A 22,512-nucleotide genomic window follows, 5' to 3' on the forward strand; every position below is an offset into this window, starting at 1 on the left:
CCCAGTTTTTACCACTAAGCTAGTCTCAATTGACCGCGTTAGGCCCATATCCATCTTACCCACGTAACTATTTCGGACCTAATTCAAATGTAAATAGAAGGTGAGTGATTTAAGAAAGGTTATCCACTGGGTAAAACTTCCATATTCTAAGCCGAGAAACTGTATGGCTCTTATTGCAATACTTATGGCGTTATTTTTGAAAAAGAATCCTTTGCAACATAAGGCTAAATTAGTTTTGGGGGAAGATTCTGGCAGTTGGCTCATTTTTCTAGCCCACTACGGCCATTTAAAAAAAATTATTTCATGGAACATGGGCTTCGCTGGCTGGCCAGCATTCATTGCCCATCCCTAGTTGCCCGATGACAGTTCAGTCACACTGCTGTGGGTCTGGAGTCACGTATAGGCCAGACCAGATAAGGACGGCAGATTTCCTTCCCTAAAGGATATTAGTGAACCAGGTGGGTTTTTCCCGACAATCAACAATGGTTCTTAATTCCAGATTTTAAAAAAATTGAATTCAAATTCCACCACCTGCCATAGCGGGATTCAAACCCGGGTCCCCAGAACGTTAGCTGAGTTTCTGGATTAATAGTTTAGCGCTAATATCTCTAGGCCATCATCATTAAACTATACTGTAGCAAGTTGCAGTTCTTGCAATATATTGGAAGTTGACTTTTTTGCTTGTTTGCATTTTTGTTGCAGAATTTTATCCAGGTAAAAATTGCAGCCTAAACAGAAATACAAACCCACATTTTCTTGGAGGCAGTTGTACTGATAAAAGGATTACTTTAATTGTGTAAATAGCTAGTAGGGAAAACAGCTGGGCATGGAACTATGGAAAATAACAGTGGTGTCACCAGTTAAATGTATGCTAAGGTACTGGTTGGGCTGGTTGAACAAGGCTGTTGCCACGAACCCTCTATAATCTTGGAGTTTATTCAAAAACTCCACCCCTATTCTAACTGGCATGAATTGTTCATCCATCGCCTCCCCCTCTGTGTACAGATCTATAGTGGCACCTGGTCTGCAGCTGGTGGCACCTGGTCTCTTATTTTAAAGTTATCTTCCTTGTTTTCAAATCACTCCATGATGTTGTCCCTCCCTATCTCTGTGACCTCCTCCAGCTCTCCAATCCTCAGACCTCTATACTCATCCAATTCTAGCCTTTGGTGCATCTCTTTCCTCCACCCCATTGGCAGCTGTACCTTCAGATTCCAAGTTTGTAAGCTCTGGAGCTGCCGTCTACCTTTGAGCGTGTTTACTACAATCTTCCAAACCAACAAAAAGCATTTAGTCACCTGCCTGTTTAACCTTGTGTGATGTGGTTCAAATTTTATTTGCTCCTTTGAAGCAGCTTGGAACATTTTACTGTGCCAAAGATACTATATAAATGTGACAAAAACAGAACTGACAAAGGGTCATCCAGACTCCAAACGTTGTCTCTATTCTCTCTCCACAGATGTCAGACCTGCTGAGATTTTCCAGCACTTTCTGTTTTTGTTTCAGATTCCAGCATCCACGGTATTTTGCTTTTTACTATATAAATGCAAGTTATCGTAAACCAGCAGGCAGTAGTTATATTTGGATCCAATAGAAGCACTGTTTTTCCTTTTCGGAGATCCATGTTGCTTATTGTGGATTTCCTTTCTGTACCTAAAAGCCTTTGTTGTGGCAGGGCTTGACATCTTGATCTTTGGCACAGTTTCATTGTAAACATCCCGCTGTTGTCAATTTGCAGCTTCCTTTTGAGTACATAGGGCATATGTTCTTGAGTTGAAAGATGGACAATTCCAGTGATTGAAATATTTTTCCTTTTTATTTTTGACCTTTACTCAAGCTCCTCATTCAAAATACTTTGGGGGAAAAATGTATTTATCTTGCAATTGTTTATAGATAGAGCAAATAATTACTGATTTGAGCACGTTAGAATCTAAAATAATGCTTCAAGCAGTCAAATTTTTTACTTTGGTTATTTTTGCCGAATATTGCAATGGCAAAGTACTTGGTACTTTCCTAATCGATGTCTACCACTTCCTTTATGTCTTGACCTCTTCATCATGGACCTGCAAGGCATCTTTTTTCTTTCTCCCTTCGTCCCTTCTCTCACCCTCCCCACTCTCCCGATCCCTTGTTCAAAACTTTCCTGGTACACTGCTGCAAATTCAAATTGTAAAATTTAGGATTTAGAAAACTGTTGACAATTAAAACTGAATGTCTTCCTGTTAGTGTTTCTTAAAATGAACTTTGATCATTTTTGTTGCATTTTACAGGAGTATCCAAAGCATCTCTTGCACGTCATCATCTTAGCTACATCCAGGAAATTGGAAATGGCTGGTTTGGTAAGGTAAGCATAGTTTTTGCAAGCCAAAGCTAACAATCCCAAAGTGGTTTGAATTGGAAACTGTCTGTAACCATACCCTGGATCTGAAGTGTATTTAGTGGACTATTAACTGTGATTTAAACATCTGCTAGTAAAGGCAAAGTTTGCAGCAAAAGTGTTGTTTCTGTAAATAAAACTGCATATTAAATGAAGTTATAATATTTTTAAATTGTTGGAATCAATCCTAGGTGTACCACCTTTGGAACTAGGTTTCAAACCTGATTTCCATTTATAATGCCAAGCATGATAAAACCATGGGAAATAATTGCAGGTCCCAGTTTCTGAGAGGGGCGGCACAGTACAGCACCAGGGACCCAGGTTCGATTTCGGCCTTGGGTGACTGTTTGTGTGGAGTTTGCACGTTCTCCCTGTGGTTGTATAGGTTTCTTCCGGGTGCGCTGGTTTCTTCCTACACTCCAAAGATGTGCAGGTTAGGTGGATTAGCCATGCTAAATTGCCCCTTTAGTGTCAGGGAGATTGGCAGGGTAACCGTAGGGCTGCAGGGAGAGCGCCTGGGTTGGATTGTTGGTGCAGACTTGATGGGCTGAATGGCCTCCTGAACTGTAGGAATTCTGTGATCTATTCTATGATCTATTCTAATCGTGTCTGAATAAGGTAACTTTCAAAGGGATAGGGTGCTTCAGTGAGTTATAAAATGTACTCTTACCTACAGCTCACCACCACCTTCTTGGGCATTGGGAAAAAAATGCTGGCCTTGCCAGCGATGGCCATATCCTATAGGGTGGCACAGTGGTTAGTACCGCTGCCTCACAGCGCCAGGGGCCCGGGTCACTGTGGAGTCTGCACGTTCTTCACTGCGTGGGTTTCCTCCGGGTGCTCCGGTTTCCTCCCACTGTCCAAAAGAGGTGCTGGTTAGATGCATTGGCCATACTAAATCTCTCCTCCGTGTACCCAAACAGGAACCGGAGTGTGGCGACTAGGGGATTTTCACAGTAACTGCATTGCAATGCTAATGTAAGCCTACTTGTGACAATAATAAACTTTTTTAAAAAATTGTCTTTGAGTACAAGGGTACTGTGCAGCATTAATGGAGACATACTCAATTCAGTTCATAGTTCCTCAGTGAACTCGTATGTCTTGTACTAATATTGAAAGTACAGGAAATATAGCTCTAGGTCCATTAGACGGGGACATGGAAAATTGTCATTTCTGTTGCAGGAGGTGCTGCTTGTAATTTGGATATTAATTTTCTTTTCACTGGATGCGGGTATTGCTGGCAAGGCCAGCGTTTATTGTCCATCCCTAATTGTATTTGAAAAGCTGCCTTAAATTCTAACCGAGCAATTTTGTAGGTCATTTCGGAGGGAGGTTAAGAGCCAAGCACATTCCTGTAGATCTGGAGTTGTGTCATAGGCGGGACTAGATAAGGACAGCAGATTTTCTTTTCTAAAGGACTTCAGTAAACCAGTTGTGTTTTTTGACAATCTAATAGGTTCATGGTTACTTTTATGTTTGTAGAAACTTGTTTTTTTTTAAAGTTCAGATTTGATTTGATTTACTTAACTGCATTTAAATTCCCCAGCTACCATGCCGGGCTTTGAACTTGAGTCTCTGGATCATGAGTCAAAGAATCAAAACAAATGCAAGCACAGCAGAATACTATTGACTCCGGTGATTGAACATCATGTAGTCTTCAAGCCTTAGAGACCAGTTCTAAATACATAAAAGGTCGACATTGTGTTGCAGTACTTAGTGGAATTCCATGCTGCGTTAAATCTGTGGTTTTGGTTCTAAAATGCGGCTGCAGTGCAAAAGTAAATGAAATCTAATGGCACTTTCACTAGCAAATTTAAAATAAACTGTTTGCAGGATTATGGGGAAAGAACAGGGACAGTGGGACGAATTGGAGAACTCTTTCAAAGAACTGGCACAAGTGCGATGGGCCGAATGGCCTCATTTTGTGTTTGTAATTTGGCAAGCATGTAAATCTAACTAAAGTATAGGTTTATACTTGTCACGTGCAGCGTAATCTTTTGGAAAAAGCCAACAATAATTTGTTGGTTTTGTAGCATTTTGATTGTTCTGTGCGATTTTGATCATTTAAACACACGTTTACTGGCCTGACATAAATGTAGCATGATCTAACTGCGGTTTAAATTAAATGCGGAAAGTGCAAGCCATTAAAATTGTCTTTTTTTTTTAAGGTACATCTTTCATTTGGGCACGTTACAGCCTTCGGGACTCGATATTGAGTTCAACAATTTCGGGTCCCAACCCCTCTCCCTCATCATTTTTGGGTGTTGCTGAATTTCCCTTCTAGAGCTAGATTTTGGATACTGTTCTACTACCATCTCCTTTTGCAGCGCACTGTCGTCCTATTTGTCATTTATTCTCTCTAACCTCCTCACCCCCTGCTGACCTCTCTCTCCATATCTCTCCAACCTTTCACTCCCACTACCCATGCTTAAAACATGTTAAATCTCTAACTTGTTCCAGTTCTGATGAAAGGTTGCTGACCTGGAACATTGACCCAGTTTCTCTCTCCCCAGCTGCTGCCAGACTTGTTGAGTATTTCCAGCATTTTTCGTTTTTTTCCCCCAGAATTTCAGCAGCTGTAGTATTTTGCTTTTGTTTTAAATGCTGTGGATTGTCATTAGGTAGAATTTGTTTTGTTTTGATTTTCAAATGAGATAAGCTTTAATGTTTTTACTTAGGGACTTTGTCCCTGTCAGGCAAGGATGGGTCACGGCATTCCAGATTTATGCCTATTTCCTGTTGTTGTCCTTTATTGAGGATGAAGGCTTAGTCGCCCAAGCTGTGTGATGTGGACTTGGCAGAGAAATGTACAAACATCCTTTGTCACCTGCCACAACGACCTTGTCCTTTTCCACATTCCATGTAATCAAGACTGTACAATGGGAAATTAGGAACTTCCCGTTTCAGAGAATTGAAGTGTATAAAAGTACTTTTCTACATACTTTTTGAAAGGTTCTTCTTGGGGAAATCTACGAGGACTCCAGTTTAGCCAGAGTGATTATTAAAGAACTGAAAGCCAATGCAAGCTCGGCAGAGCACCGTCGATTCCTTAAAAATGGAGAGGCTTACAGGTTTGTTGCATTTTACATTTCTGTACTTTGTAAAGTGGGTGTGTGGAGATGGAGAGGAATGTGGGGGAATAAGGCAGGAAAGTAGTTAAATTGACAAATCAACCATGAAGTTGTGGAACATCAATAGACTTGTCGTACTGTATGCCGCCTACTCTTGTTTCGCTAAAATTAAGGCTTTATAGTTTTCTGCACAACTTGAAGCAGAGACCTCTTGAATCACCAATGCAGGCATAATTAGAAATGGAAGGGAGGGGAATGAAGGCTTCATGTTGCGATTCTGTTAGACTACAATATTAGCTGAAATTAAGGTAATTCACCATAATTCAGGTTTGATTATACAAATTAATTCCTTTCAGAATGAATAATTTGGGAAAATTTTTTGTGCCCTTTGATATTAAATTCATCCTATGGTCAAGCTTTCATTGGGTAAATGCAGAAATTATTGCAATTTAATCTCCACTTTTGGCCCCTTTCGTTGGTGCATGTATTCAGAACATTGTGTCACTTTTGTATACTCGTCTAAAGAATTGAAACTGCTTTAGCAGATGCAAGATATTTGCCAGACTTTTGTTTGAAACTTTCATTGTACATGTACAAGTCATATCCTCTCAAAATCACTTTCGTACCCAAGAGCAAAGTGATAGACCAGAATGCCTCTGTGTTGCAATGAGCCTTTGTTCCTACACTGTTCTCTTAAGATTTATTGTCTAATGATTGTTACACATGTTTACTGCAATAAAATGCATGAAAGTAGGCTGTATTAAATATTTAGTTTCTGTAATGCATAATGATTAAAATAAAGTGGGGCATTGTAAAAACTGAACGGATGTTGTCAAGGAAGTAATAAACAGAATTGTGCATTGCAAATGTTCAAAATATGCAACCTTTTCTTGCATGACCCTTTATTGAACTTATGGAACACATGCACAATAATTTTTGTCACCAAAATTACAGTGAAAGTAGATGAAATATATCCTTGCATTTTGATCTTTCTGTCACTAGAGATCTCTGCAGGACTATGTTTACGTAAAACCTGCTCTAGAAGCGCGATGTTGTGATGTTTTGCGATTATGGTTGTTCGGTAAAAGTGATGCCAACAGCTGGAATGGTATACCAATTTTGTTGACATAATAGACGATCAAAATACTTCACTAAGATAGATGGAGCGTAAGATGCAAGAATTGTTTTGCATGAAACCCCTTTTGCATATGAGACTTAATAATTCTTTCTAATTACAGGGTTTTGCAGCACCCAAATGTCCTTCACTGTCTGGGACAATGTGTGGATGCTGTCCCCTATCTGCTGGTGTTTGAATTTTGTCAGCTGGTGAGTAAACACCGGTTGTTGGTCCATTTAACTTTTCAACGTAATTTTCCGCAAAATGATTTCTAGTGCTTTCTGTCCTTCTAATGGAGTGAAATGTTATTTTTCTTCAAATATGCATTAGGTAGTAACGTATATTAGCTACATGCAGCAAAAAAACACAGTACCAGTCAAAACAAGCTCCTACATTGTTTTAAATCTCTCATAACATGATTTAGGGCTGCATCTGCATACTTCCCATTCCTGAGTGTTGACTTAAGCTGTCCTTAAAGCAGCTGGTCAGAGGAGTGGCCTACTGGATGTCTTCCAGTTATAAGACCTGACATGTCAAGCCACAAACAGATGCTTTCTGACCTGAAACAATGTAAATATTCCCATAGGGAAGAGATGTATTAGACATTTTCCTAACCAACCTTATGGGAAATACTTTACGTCGATGGTACTTTCACTCCAGAGTGATTTTCCAATTGATACTTTAGATTTCCCGAATTAAATTACATTTATTGAACACTTTAAAGCTGTCAAACGACACACATTTAGTATTCTAATAATTAGCCATTGTTTGTAATTGTTGCTTTTGCATGTTCATAGTTCGGAAAGCTGAGTATGTGATAAATGGAAGAAAGTTTATTTTGTTGAAGGATCGGATAAGACGATAACAAGCAGAGAATTTGAGCAGCTTTTGAATGTACTGTAAATCTTAATAAATTATGGCTGTATCCATTCTGCTATTTTTAATACTTTGCCATCAATAATTTTTAACTCAACATGATTTCAATTTATGCCTGAACTGTGAAGAATGAGTCAGTATTGTAATGTGAAGGCAGTTGTGGGTGTTTGTGTGATTCACTGGATGATTCAGTGAATGTTTAACAATTCTAAAGCCAAGTGAGGTTCAGATTCAGAAAATGCATGCTGATGAACCGTTGTGCATTCTTTCATTTGCAATCAGCTACCTGATATGTATGGACTCAGCATAACAGCTGTATAAAGTGATTTTACTTTTAGTTAATTGGAATCTGGGCATCGCTTGGCATGTTTTGCATATACAGTATATGTAAAATATAAGAATTTGTCATGTTAAGTAATACATGATTTTGAAAATATGAATTTTGTTTTCCAGTCAAGTTTATTTTTTAAGTTATTTTAATATTATTCACAGATGAAATTTTAATATTTTTGTATTATATTCTTTTACTTGCATCTCAATGACCAGTACAGTACTGCTACAGTTCTGCATGCTCTCCAAAAATTACCCTGGGTGTTGGGGCCAGGTCAGAAGGGACAGTTGGCCTTGGGCCAAGTTGAGAGTAGTGGGCTGGATACACTACATCAACTTCCTTATGTAACATTGTAGTGTAACTTAACACTGCTACTGTCATTCTATTTTCCTTGTTGTGTTTCGAAGTTGAACATGCATCATGATTGATTTGCAAATGTGTGCACACCAGTGGGCAAAAGTAAATACTGCAACAGCATTATCCCAACAACCAGGAACCAACTCTAGGTCAAAATATGTGATCTTTAGTAAATCAGTGGGCATTGCTATCTATGAGGCATAATATTTCCCTCACAAGCTTAAAGCTTTTCGTTCTGAACTTTGTCAAACAATCTAATCAGCCTTTGAATTCCTTTCTCTATGGTGAGGATTTCACTGAATTTGTAAAGTCCTCAATATATGAATTAGAAAGCAAATTTCTGACCTCGTTTCATGGGATGTAATGTTTTTGATAGAAAACCATGGTTTCCTTTGCCGATTTTTTTTTAGAAGTGGAACATACTTGCGTGGATGTGAAAAATTCATTTTCCTGGTGCATTCCCCCCCCCCAAAGTATTGAATGCGATCTTGAATGATCTCTGTATCAGATACACAAAGCAAATAAGATATAAAGTTGAGTGCACTTCCTGTTCATACAAAATCACTGAATCGTTACAGCACAGTAGGAGGCCATTCAGCGCTTTGTCTGCACCAGCTGTCCGAATGAGTAATTAACCAAGTGTCATTCCCCCAACATCTCCCTGTAACCCTGCATGTTCTTCCTTTATCGGATAACTGTCTAATTCCCTTTTTGAATGCCTTGATTAAACCTGCCTCCTCCATGCTCTCAGGCAGTGCTTTCCAGACGGTAACCACTCGCTGCGTGGAGAAGTTTTTCCTCGTGTCACTATTGCTTTTTGAGTTGTGAAGCTCATGCTTATTCTAATTGTAAAGTCTGCTGAATGCATTAAAAATAAAAAGTACTTGATTTGATTTGGTTGTGAAAGAATTGGAGGCTATAGGTTACAGAGTCTACATCACTGAAAACCAGCAGTGTTTCATCAGTTACTTGTTACTTGTCTTTGGTGAGGTAGCAAAGAGATGATTTAATTCAAAAAATGTCATTTTTGGAGTTAGCAAACCAAACATAAGAAGGGGAAGAAAACTGCTTTAAATAACCAGTTCCTCTAGTTTATTAGCGTTTTGTAGCAGGTGGTGGTGATATCTAGTATGGAAAAAGTCCATTCTAACCAGTTGATATGTCATCTGAGTATTGGACATCAAGTGCTTGAGGCTCTCGAACAGTACCTGTCACAAACATCCTACTCAAACATCCTTAATAACTGTCGTCATCATTCCATTTCTTCCACCTCTTTTAGCAAGGTTTATTTACCTTTCCTAAGGCATATTACTGAGCCTGATGCACTTTTGTAGAACTTCAGTAATATAATCAATAATGTAAAGACAAAAGTGATTCAGATTTTTATTTTTGTGCACTAAGTTATATGCACCTACCAAGCTAGCAACAATATGTACAAATCTGTGTGCAGCAAGAACATGGATGTTGCATCCAGGATTGCAATTTGCTGCGTATACTTTGTGTAATAAATTGCCTTGCACAAGTATACTCCTTTTCTTTCTCCTTTGTTATCACCCAGCCATGCATCTTTTTTCAGAGAGGTGGATAATGGTGAACAAGCAGGATCTTTTTGGGATTGAAGGGGTCCAAGATTACACACCTGATGATGGAGAGGTGAACCAGGTCTGTGGGTAATTCAGTAACAACAGACCAGGCATGCCTACAGTTTTCCACAGCACTGGTGAACCTACATCTGTCAGTCTGGCTCATTAATGGAACCAGTAGGAGCACTGGGATTCATGCCTCTTCACTGCAGGTGGCCTAGTGATTCAATATGCTAATTAATAGTGTGGGCTTAACTGAATGAATGGTGAGAAGCTTCAGTTCCGTTTCACTTTATTGCTCATACAGAAATTCATTTTGGGTACATTGCTCATTCATTTAAAAGTTACATATAAATGTGTAGCAGTAAAAGGAAAGAAAATGACCCTATCACAGAAGTCCAACCTAATTAAAATGTATAAAAACTATTCTGATGCATTAAAATAACTGGTACTTTATACTAGTAGGCTGAATAGTTGAACTACTTAAACTTCAACAGTATTTAGAACACATCTGCAGTGGAGATAGAGGAATCTTGCCAAACTCTGCCTATACAAAGGTTAACTGGGATGTTCATTTAGGGAAAGGAGGAAGAGGAGGAATGCACACCATATAGGCAATTAGTAATTCAACATGAAGATTTCTTGTATTTGTGATGCTCAATGCATTCATTTTCTGTATGTATCAAACGTCTCACTGACTGGGGTGGGGAGAATATATTCCTGTTTTAATAACAGGACCATGGCACAGTGAGTGAATTTGAGAAAGATTACTGTACAAGTCTTTGTTATTCTGAAGTTGTTAATTTGTACAACTGCTCTGCAACATTTTTTAATACGCTGCTATGTTAACTGATCAGCTGCAGTGTTTAGTACTTCAGTAAAATACATAACCAATGAGAATTTTTAACGAAAAGGTGAATGCAGCTAACAGTAATTCAGCTTGAACTGAAGCTGATCTGTCTCCCATTAAACTGTAATGCCATCTGTCGGCTAGATTTGGAGACAAAAATATGCAGGACCATCAGTCATTTAGAGTAACAGTTGCATGTGTGAGAACTCTTAACACATTTATATGCTGCGATTAGAATATTGGGATTAAGGCTAAATACTGCGGATGCTGGAATCTGAAACAAAAACAGAAAAATGCTGGAAAATTTCAGCAGGTCTGACAGCATCTGTGAAGAGAGAATAGAGCCAATGTTTCGAGTCTGGATGACCCTGCATCAGAGCCGAAAGCATAGAATGTCAGACAAGATTTATACTGAGGGGGAGGGGGGTTGCGCTAAAGGGATCAAGGGATATGAGAGTAAGGGGGGATTAGGATATTGAATTCAATGATCAGCCATGATCAAGATGAATGGCAGAGCAGTTGTGAAGGGCCGAATGGCCTACTCCTACTTCTAGTTTCTATGTTTAACCTGAGTTTGGAGTTGCATGCAGGCCAGACTAGGTAGGGACGCCATGTTTCCTTCCCTAATTAGTGAGGCAGACCAACTTTTACGACACCCAACAATGGTTTCGTAGTCAACAATAGACTCAAATTATTATTTTTGATTTTTTTCGATTTGAACTCTTTTCCACAGAGCATTAGCCTGGGCCTCTGGCTTACTAGTCCAGTGAAATTACCACTGTGCCCTTGCCTCCCCAAATAACTTGTGTTTAAATGTGGTAATTGGGGGGCAAAAATAAGATTCTATGATTCTATTCTTATATTCTTTGTATTACAGTAAAAATACTCCAGCATGTAACTGAGGTGGAATACAAGATGATACAGGAAAATGATTCACTGAGTCACCTTTAATTACCTCAATTAAAATGTCTCTTGGGAAATGTGCGTCAATGGACACTTGACTTTAATAATGTTCATATAACATCTTTGTGCTGAAGGCAAGAAAGCTCTTCCTATTTAGGCATTCTGTAGAGTTGTTGGTAGCCAGTATAGAGCTGAAGATGCACCATACTCTGTGGAAGTCAGTGCTACCTATACATTTGGGAATCCATGCAAGGCAGGGGAAAACTATAAGTGGATCTTAAAGCTGGAGGGAAAGCTAGTGAATGATTCAAAACTAGATTTCTGGGGTCTCTTCAACCCAAGAGAGTTTGCTTTGGAGGGGCAGGTGTTGTTTATGAATGTATGTAAACATTAAACAGCATCTTCGGGTACTCCAGCACAGCTGGAGAAAAAGGATAAGGGTTCAGGGCTGCAAAGTGCAAAATATAGGACTGAGGTTGAGAACTTTGGAATTCATACAGCAGGTGATCAACAGCTGGGACATATTGCTAGGAAGGCTGGAAGCTGTATTTGGAATTGGTTGCGTCCATATTGTGCAAAGATAGATCAATTGGGTTAAAGGGTCTTCATTTGATCTCTCTAGAAGGTGAATCCTAGTAGGATTCAACCAGATTAGCTCAATCCAGTGGTTTGGCCCTATTTTTGAGTGACGGAGCTAAAAAAGACTACACTGAAAGAGGCCATTTGGCCCTTCGTATTTGAGCTGGCTGCTTCTAGAACAATCCATAACTAGTTCCTGTTCCAAATATTTATATAATTCTCAAAATATATGGTACAGCCTGTTTCAACCACTACCAGTGGGAAAACATTCAATGTTCAAACATTATGCTTGAATATGAAATTTCTCTCTATCTCTGTTTGTGATAATTATACATTTGAAGACTCCTCCACATCAGTACCTCCAGCCAGAGGAAATAGCCTTTTTGTTCAGCAGATTAAATCCTTCATTAAGATCCTTCAAAATCTCTTAATTTTGCTGTTAACCTTCTCTGTTAGTGAAAGTATTGATGTGGAGATGCCGGCGTTGGACTGGGGTAAACACAGTAAGAAGTCTCACAACACCAGGTTAAAGTCCAACAGGTTTATTTGGTAGCAAAAGCCACTCTTTTTGCTTTTGCTACCAAATAAACCTGTTGGACTTTAACCTGGTGTTGTTAGACTTCTTACAGTGAAAGTATTGCCTGTTTCCCAAGTTGCAGTAGTTGTAAGGTATATTTTCAGACAGTGTTAATCACTAATTGACATGGACCTTGTGAATATTGCTGATTGGGGCAAATAGGACTGAAAATTCTCATAATATTCACTTTTAAATCCAGTTTTTGAAGCAAAGGGCCTGCATTTTTACAAATTCCTTTTTATCCTTATAGGGTAGGAATGAGTGTGACAATATTGCAGTCAAGCCCAATCATGTCTATTTATACTCTTTGTATTAATGTAATGCATCATTTGAAAGGCCACTGGGAATAATAGATTAATAATTACATTGAGCGAACTGTGAAATTGAGAAGTTAGACATAACAAGAAAATGTAGTTGGCATCAATTCTTAAATATCAATTACATGGTGATAAGCTTTTTCTAATTTTTAAAATTCTATTGAAGCTGAGTGCTAACATTTTTTCCTTGTCAGAAAGGTGTTTTAGTTTTGTAGGCAAATATGATCATGAGGTGTTTAAAGCATTTGGAGGAATATAATTTATTCTTGAGGGCTAAGTAGTTTTTTCTGCCATATGCATTGATTTTGACATTCATTTCATTTTGCTTTTTTAAACCTCACCACATGATGTAAATTTACCTAGTCGAGCTAGCTCTGAAATTTACTATGACTATTAAGCTAAGCCATAAATAGTTTTGCGCCTCATACTAGAATCTTGATATTTTGCCAGTTGCGCTTACCGGAAATTTTCTGTTGCACAAATTAACACTCTCTAATTTTGGCAACATTGTAAATTTAGACTTTGCTGGTACAAAGGGTAAAAAGGCCTAACGGATATTCAAATCCACCTCTTTGATCCAGTATGAGTGAATTTAAGCTGATTCCCATGACAATCGATTATACCAGTTTTAAGTGCCCCAAGTTCAGAATTAACCCAGCTACTGCTTAGGATCTGCTTAATGTTACCATAGCTGTTATATATTTGGGGGTTGTTATGTTGTTGCACTGTCACTTTAAGAGTCTAGTCATGTGTATGGTTTGTAACATCATCGGCTGCTTCGTGGGCTTTTGCCTTGTCTGGATCAAGCCTCTGTAGAGTCAACAGCTTTATCAATAAACCCGTGTCATTGTTTTCACCCAACCCCACATACTAACATTTTACGTTCCTATATCCAACAAGTGCAGTATCTAACATACTGGCGATGAGGAGTGGATCAATTATTTTCGCGTAAAAGAAGGAAAACAAACTTGGAGCTGCACTTACCAACTGGAAACTTTGATACTTGCAACACTGGCCAATTGCATCTGGCATCAGACCAGTAACATTGTTGGGCAGCAAAGAGAAAGGTCCATACTGAAAATTAAAATCAACACCCCGAGGAGTTCAGGCAGCAGAGTTTGCCTCGGCTCAGTTAGATGAAGTGCAGAGGTAGAGAGAAACAGATATTTTGTGCATTACATTAAATCTAAGAAAAGCTGCTGCAGTTGGCTCATCTTATGATCTGCAAAATAAGATAGATCCATTGAGATTACGGGAAGCTTCTGAAGGAATATTAGTGAGTAGGTCTCTGCATCCCTGCAAAATGACAGGTATATTTGGCACTATTAGGCAGTTCAAAGAAAAATCTGAGAATTGGAAGTACTATGCAGAAATATTTTAGTATAATATTCTAGCAAACAAGATTCCTGAGGATATAGTAGTTCCTGCATTTCTCAGCACTACTGGCAGTAAAACTTTTAATTAACTCCAAAGCCTGGTCCAGCCCGAGAAACCTGGTAACAGGTTACTAGGAATTCGACAAGATATTAACCATTAATTACTGTGGAGCATTTTAGGTTTCATAAGAGAAATTCGTTAGAAGGAGGAAATATAGCACAATTGGTTGTGACCCTAAAGTGTCACATGGAGCATTTTGAATTTGGTGCATCTGTGGATGATGCGATCAGAGACCGTCTGGTTTGTGGACTGAGAAATGAGGCTATACAGCAGAGATTGCTAACTGAATAGAATTTGGATGAAAACCACTGGAGATAGCGATTTCAGTGGGGCTTGCTGTTAAGGAGGTTTCCCAGCTCGGAGCAGGCATGAGGATCTATAAAATGGCAGCCGGCCAGAGGAAGTCTACCCAGCAGCAGACGTGTCGTTGCTGTTCAAAAATGAGCCATTCACAGGCTGAGTGCTGGAGCAAAGACAGCCAATGCAAAAACTGTGGCAAAATTGATCACACACCACAAGCTTGCTGGCAAAAACTAGCCACCCAGAAACGAATGTCCAAAGGAGGAGACAGGACACACCAAAAAAGGAAATATAAAATAAATTTTGCAAAAAAGATTTATAATATGGAAGAAAAAAATAATAAAAACAGAAGTCACAGCACATAAATCTGACCAGGAATTGAAATTAAATGTACTATCAGTTCTGGGTAGTTCCTAAATTAAATTGTCGGCCTATTAGAATGGAGGTCGACACTGAGTCTGCTGTCCCCCTAATTCCTGAGACCACCTATAAACAAAAATGAAGCACATGCCATTAAAGCCAGCAGATGTCATCCTGAGGACCTACACCAAGGAAATAGTGCCTCTAAGAGGATGAATCGTAGTCGGAGTTAAGTGGACAAATAGCAGAGCTGCCACTTTGTGTTGTCCGAGGAAGTTTTCCAGCTCTCCTTTTGGCTGTTCTTGACTAGAGAAAATAAATTTGAACTGGAATGTTGTGGACAGATTAGTTGATTCTAAGACAGAACTACAGAACATCTTAGAGAAATACAGTAGCGTATTTAAAGAGACCCTGGCTTCCATGAAAGGAGTACAGGTGGTACTTAAGATCAAAGCAGTCAGTGTGTGTTCCAATACAAGAACAGTATCCTACACCATGGGCCCGATTTTGCCATCAAACTGCGCCCGTTTTCAGGCGCGAAAACTTTGTAAAGTCGGGCATGAGGTGAGTAGCGCGGTCCGCGCCCACCTCCGCGCCAGTTCCCCCTTTACCAAGGGCTGAAAATGGCTGCTGTTGGGACTGCGCATGAAATGGGCGCAATGCCAATTTAAATGCATTTGCCTGCCGATGGCTCCACTCAGATCGGTGGGGGTGGGGGGATGCAGGGGGGTCCGCTGCCACTCTGCGTGTGTTTGTTGGGGGGGGGGGGGCAGGGGGCCGTGATCGGTCTGGGTAGTGAGGGAATGGGGGGAGATAAGGGTTAATGTTGTGGGGATGGAATAATGTCTGTGGGGGCCAGGAGGAGGCACTATCCGATGTGGCCGGGGAGCGTTTTTGTATAGTTTTCTTTACTGCGCATGTGCCAATTGGAGCTGCAGCATTTCGGGCACGTTAAGCCCCGCCCACAGGCTTCTGCAGCATGATTCAGAATCGCTGCTATTTTATCAGGCGGAGTGCATATGGGGGTGCCTGAGAACGGGTCTAAAAGACCGATCTGAAACACTCTCAGTTTCAAGTCCACCCAGCACTTGGAATGAAAATGGTAAAATAGAGCCCCATATGTCCAAAGGTAGAATCTGAATTGAGACCTGTAGACATAGGAGTCTTAGAACCCATCGCCACTAGTGATTAGGCAACCCCTATTGTTCCTGTAATGAAGCAGGACGGGACTATACGTATTTATGGAGATTTTAAAAAAAACATTCAATCCAGTTGTGTGGGGGGATCCATACCTTTGATTTAAGGAGGTCCAACGACTAACGAATGTAACAGTTAAAATCATTCCTAGGATTACTTAATTATAATGGCGGATATGTTTCAAATCTAGCAACCTTACTTAAGCCATTGCATGATTTGTGTACGAAACAAGCATAGCAAGAGACATGGAGTGTGAAAAGCATATCAGTCGGTTAAAGAAACCCTGAAAAAAAAAATCAGAAGTGTTGGTACATTTCAACCCCAAAGTTATCACTACAACTTTCCTGTGATACCTCACTGTATGAAGTTGGAGCGGTGGCATCACATATACTACCATCAAGGGAAGAAAGACCAATAGGTCTTGACAAGTGCTGAATCAAATTATGCCCAGTTGGAGAAAGAGGCGCTGAGCATTATCTTTGGAGTGCAGACATTTCACCAATACCTCAATGGGAGTCACATCACATTGCTGACAGACCACCACCCTTTAACTATTTTTGGGCTGCGTTAAGATATTCCATCGCTTGTCACAAGCAGACTTCAATGATGGTTTTTCGTATTATCCACGCATTACTGTGAGATAAAGTACTGCCAGTGCGAGAGCCATGCCTATGCTGATGCATTGTTACGATTGCCTTTGACTACTGGTCACGAATCATCTTCTAGTGGTTCCAATATATTCTACTTTTCACAGATTGAGCACGTCCCAGTGATTGCAGCTCGACATAGAAATGATCTTGTGATGGGGAAACATAGAAACTAGAAGCAGAAGTAGGCCCTTCAGCCCTTCATGTCTGCTCTGCCATTCATTTTGATCATGACCGATCATTGAATTCAATATCCTGATTCTCCCCTCCCCACCCCCCTAATATCCCTTGATCCCTTTAGCCTCTAGATCTATACCTAATTTCTTTTTGAAATCGGACAACGTTTTGATCTCAACTACATTCACCACCCTCTGGGTGAAGAAATTTCTCCTCACCTTAGCTCTAAAGGTTTTACCCCTTATCCTCAAACTATGACCCCTAGTTCTGGATTCCCCCAACATTGGCAACATTCTTTCTGAATCTACCCAGTCTAACCCTGTTAGAATTTTATAAGTTTCTATGAGATCCCCTTTCACTCTTCTAAACTCCAGTGAATATAATCCTAACTGACTTGGTCTCTCCTCATATGACAGACCTGCCATCCCAGGAATCAGCCATGCTAAATTCTTCCTCAGTGTACCCAAACAGGCGCCATGGAGATTTTCACAGTAACTTCATTGCAGTGTTAATGTAAGCCTACTTATGACTAATGAATAAACTTTTTATGTTCCCCGCTAGCTTACTTTCATACTCTACTTTTCTCTCCATAATCCTTTGGTCCTTCTTTGCTGAATTTTGAACTGATCCCAATCCTCAGGCCTATTGCTTTTTCTTGCCAATTTGTATGCTTCTTCCTTGAATCTGATACTATCTCTGATTAAGGAAGGTACTGAAAATGTTGTTAAAAGGGTGGACAGCGGGAGCACATCCTGAATTAAAACCACGTTTCCAGAAAACTCGAGTTGAAAGTAGAGGGTGGATGCTTGTTGTGAGGGATGAGGGTAATAAATCCTCCGAACTTGCGACAGAGTATTGGAACAATTACATTAGGGGCATTCAGATATAATTTGAATAACAGAACTTGAGCTACTTCAGGTAGCCTGGACTAGATGCCCAGATGGAGAAAAAGCAGGACTGTGCCAGTCATGTGCCTGGATAAGGAATGCACCACCATTGTCCCCATTACATCAATGGGAATGGCCTAAAAGGTTTACCCCTCAGCTACATTTGCAGACTGATTTTGTAGATCCATATGAGAGGTACTATTCATGTTGCCATTGATGCACATTCCAAATGGCCGGAAGTTGTGCTAATGGAGTTATCAAATGCGGAACAAACCATCGAAAAACTCAATGCGATTTTTGCCAGATGTGGGACACCAGAACAAATCATGAGTGATGATGGACCCCAATTCATGGCTCAAGAGTTTGAAGATTATCTGAAGAACACACAATCAGCATCTCATCGTCCATCAACAAATGGATTAGCCAAAAGGTTTGTCCGGATCTTGAAGCATTTACTGAAAGCATTCACTGAAAGCCTCTAAGGACTACGGTTAATTAAATCGGCATCTAAGTCGTTTCTTGGTGACGTATCGCAACACCACACATGCGACCACTTGGAGTTCCCCAGCTTTGCTGCTAGTAAAGATAAAGTTAAGAACCACCTTTGATCTACTCTTACTACAGGAGACATCTGCGAAAATAGAGTGCAAAAACGGTTGCAAATCTAAGAAAAGAAGGTAATTCTAAAAGGTATTTGTTTTGACAAGGAGAGCAAGTTTTGACAGCTATACTTAAAAAGTGGGTTCCTGCAATTGTAGTGGCTCAAACTGGCCCTATCTCTTATACAGTACAAACCACAAATGAACTAGTGTGGCAAAAACATGCTTGTCAGTTGTTAGCTACACGCATCAATGTTACCAGTACTGCCTCTGGATGAACCATCGTCCAAACCATCGGATACTGCGACTGCAACTTTAGATCAATCAGCAGAGATCGAGATTGCTAAAGAATCTCTTGCTGCTGCTGGACTTTCTTTTGCAAAAGAGACTGTTAACACCTCTTAAGGTCAACAACAACAATAATCGTTGAAGTGCGTGGGCAATCAGTGCAGAATACTTCATAGAATCCTACAGTGCAGAATGAGGCCATTCGGCCCATCAAGTCTGTACCAACCACAATCCCACTCAGGCCCTATCCCCCATAACCCCTTGCGTTTACCCTAGCTAGTCCCCCTGACAAGGGGCAATTTAGCATGGCCAATCTACCTAACCCGCACATCTTTGGAGTGTGGGCGGAAACCGGAGCACCCGGAGGAAATCCACGCAGACCCAGGGAGAATGTGCAAACTCCACACAGCCAGTGACCCGAGCCGGGAATTGAACCCGGGTCCCTGGTGCTGTGAGGCAGCAGTGCTAACCACTGTGCCACCATGCTGCCCATAACTCATAGGAAAAACGATCAGATACCTGATCGATCACTTACCTGATCGTTTTTCCTATTGGTTACTATTACTGTGTAATGATGGCCTTTTTCTACATGTTTTGATGACTATGTAAAATACTATGATTATTTGTTGTTATGGGAAGAATGTTATATATTTGAGTTTGTTGTTACGCTGTGACTTTTCAGTCAGGTGTATAATTTGTGATGACATGGGCTGCTTCGTCGGCTTTTGTCTGGTGTAGATCAAGCCTCTGCAGAGTCAGCTTATCGATAAACCTGCGTCGTTGTTTTCACTCAACTCCATATGCTATCACTTTGCGTTCTTTTATCCACCAAGTGCAGTATATAACGGTAACTTTTTGTGTCCCCCCCCCCCCCACCCTTTACATACAGATAGGATATTGTGAACTTGCATATGTCCCACATGAGGTTCATCAATAGGTGGAACTGCTGAAATCTGTGGTAAGATGAGGTGAATGGCAAATGCAGAAGCTGGTTTATTTTGCAGATGCACATTACTGAATTATTCTGGGTTCTTCAACATTCAATAATGAATAACGTTTTATTAAATCATAGAACAGTACAGCACGTAAGGATGTGATTTGACTTATCAGGTCTGTCTAGGCTCTTTAGAAGAGCAATGCAGTTAGTCCCACTCTCCTGTTGTTTCCCATTTTCCTGCATTTGAAGTATTTATCCAATTCCCTTTAGCCACTATTGAATCTCTTATCCACCACCCTATCAGGCAGTGCATTCCAAATCCGAACCACTTGTTATGTTTAAAAAATCTCATGTCCTATTGGTTCTTTTGCCAACCACCTTGCATCTATGTCGTTTAGTTTATTAACCTTTCAGCCATTTTTGTTAATATTTCCCTCTTGTGTTGACTTCCACCTGGGAAAATCTATATTTTAATTCCCGGTTCATGTCTTCACGTTGCCATTTTAGACCCGAATGTAGAGCTATGGAGAAAGAGCCGGGGAGTGGGTCTAATTGGAGAGCTCTTTCAAAGAGTCAGCACAACTTCAGGAAGCGTAAAGGAGAATATGCCCCTTTCTACATCAACGGGGATAAAGTAGAAAGGGTCGAGAGCTTCAGGCTTTTAGGTGTCCAGATCACCAACAACCTTTCCTGGTCCCCCCATGCCAACACTATAGTTAAGAAAGCCTACCAACGTCCCTACTTTCTCAGAAGACTAAGGAAATTTGGCATGTCAGCTACAGCTCTCACCAATTTTTACAGATGCACTATAGAAAGCATTCTTTCTGGTTGTATCACAGCTTGGTATGGCTCCTGTTTTGCCTAAGACCGCAAGGAACTACAAAAGGTCATGAATGTAGCCCAATCTATCATTTCAAACCAGCCTCCCATCCATTGACTCTGTCTATACTTCCCGCTGCCTCGGCAAAGCAGCCAGCATAATTAAGGGTCCCACGCACCCCGGACATTCTCTCTTCCACCTTCTTCCTTCGGGGAAAAAGATATAAAAGTCTGAGGTCATGTATCAACCGACTCAAGAACAGCTTCTTCCCTGCTGCTGTCAGACTTTTGAATGGACTTCCCTTGCATTAAGTTGATCTTTCTCTACACCCTAGCTCTGACTGAACGCTACATTCTGGACTCTCTTGTTTCCTTCTCTTTGAACGGTATGTTTTGTCTATGTAGCGCGCAAGAAACAATACTTTTCACTATGTTAATACATATGACAATAATAAATCAAATCAAGCGCTGTATAATTCTGTGTTTAACACTTATTAACTGGCTTCCACATAGTAGTTATCATTTATTATAATTATTTAAACAACCGTAAACATATTTCAGTCTGATGAGAGGGTTGAAATGAGCCCTCATTTTAGTGATGTTGAATTGTTCTTGTTTGCAGAATGAAAAGTGAAATAAATGGTTTTGAGGTGTTGACTAGATTTATGGCTGGCAGTTTCTTTTTCACTCTTGCCTAGTTTTTGAGAAAATACAAACAACAGTTCTTTAACGCAAGCCAAGTCGAAAGATATAACGGTTTAATTGAATCCCTGAGTAAGTTTGGAAGAAAGGACAGCAGGAAATATAATTGAGAAATGGCATATTATGAGCACAGATCACAGCAGGCTTTCTGGTATGCATGATATTTTTGGCAAGAAGATGGATAAGTGATCGACTCTGAGCTGTAAACGAGCACTTCTGTAAGAGGAACCTCCTGACTCGGTACATTTTGTTCAAACATGTAAGCCTTCCCATTTGGTGTGTACTGCAGTGCACCAGTTGCTGTTTTGCTGCTGAGTGACAGGCTCTCTTAGTGGAGAAAAATTAGCAGGCATTTGCTGCCATCTAGGGCAAACTGTACAGAAATCTGCAGCCTTTTCATCATCAAAACATAGTCTTGTATTCAATAAAACCAAATGATCAAAAAAAGACAAAAACTCTATGGTTTGGGATAGCTGGGGTTAACTTCTTAAGATTTTGGTTTGAAAACAATCATTTAGTTGAACTTATTAAACTCTAGAATCCTCTACCCCAGATTGTTGTGGATGCTCTGTCAGTGAATATATTTAAGGCTGAGATGGACAGATTTTTAATCTCTCAGGAAATCAAGGAGTATTTGGAGCAGGCATTGGAGTTGAAGGCTAAGATCAGCCATGATGGTATTGAATGGTGGAGCAGGCTCAACAGGCTGTAAGGTTACTTTTCTGCTCCTGTTTGTGTCTCATGTTACTTCTGTTCCTGTCTTCTAAAGCTCTTAATCATGACTTGGGAATACCAGTGGTACAAGTAAAGAAAGAAAAAAAATGCATTTTCAGAAACACTGTTAAGTTGAGGCCCATCTGTTGGCTCAGGTGAGTATCAAGACTCTTCGATATTATTCAAAGATGAACAAGGAAGTTACCCTGGTAACCTGGACAATATTCATTCCATAGCTAACACCACAGAAATAGACTGGTCATCTAGCTCTTCGCTGTTTGTGAGACCTTGCTGTATATAAATCGACTGCTGCATTCATTGTGTAATAATAAGAAATACACTTCAAAAGTGATTCTATTGTCATAAATGCAGTCTTCAGGTTGTGTCAGAGATCACGTTTGAGGGTTATAAAGCATTGCCATGGCTATTGCGCCCACTGGGATAGAACTACTTTATAGACAAGTCACTTGGTAGTTCAGAACCTGAATGTTACTGAGGTTTTTCTGTCTT

The 22,512-nt window shown here is 40.1% G+C and overlaps 1 protein-coding gene across 2 annotated transcripts in view; it reads left to right on the top strand.

The window, feature by feature from the left end:
- Nucleotides 1-22,512, top strand: part of lmtk2 (lemur tyrosine kinase 2) — a 119,736-nt gene that overhangs the window by 53,821 nt on the left and 43,403 nt on the right. For both annotated transcript variants that reach the window (XM_078240618.1, XM_078240617.1), the window contains exons 4-6: nucleotides 2,271-2,344; nucleotides 5,330-5,448; nucleotides 6,687-6,774. Coding sequence is in view for 1 of the 2 variants with exons in the window: in XM_078240617.1 (XP_078096743.1) it covers nucleotides 2,271-2,344; nucleotides 5,330-5,448; nucleotides 6,687-6,774 (281 nt within the window). In the remaining variant the exon portion in view is untranslated. The remainder of the gene's footprint in view (nucleotides 1-2,270; nucleotides 2,345-5,329; nucleotides 5,449-6,686; nucleotides 6,775-22,512) is intronic.

Source organism: Mustelus asterias, chromosome 23 (assembly GCF_964213995.1).
Source record: "Mustelus asterias chromosome 23, sMusAst1.hap1.1, whole genome shotgun sequence".
NCBI lineage: Eukaryota > Metazoa > Chordata > Chondrichthyes > Carcharhiniformes > Triakidae > Mustelus > Mustelus asterias.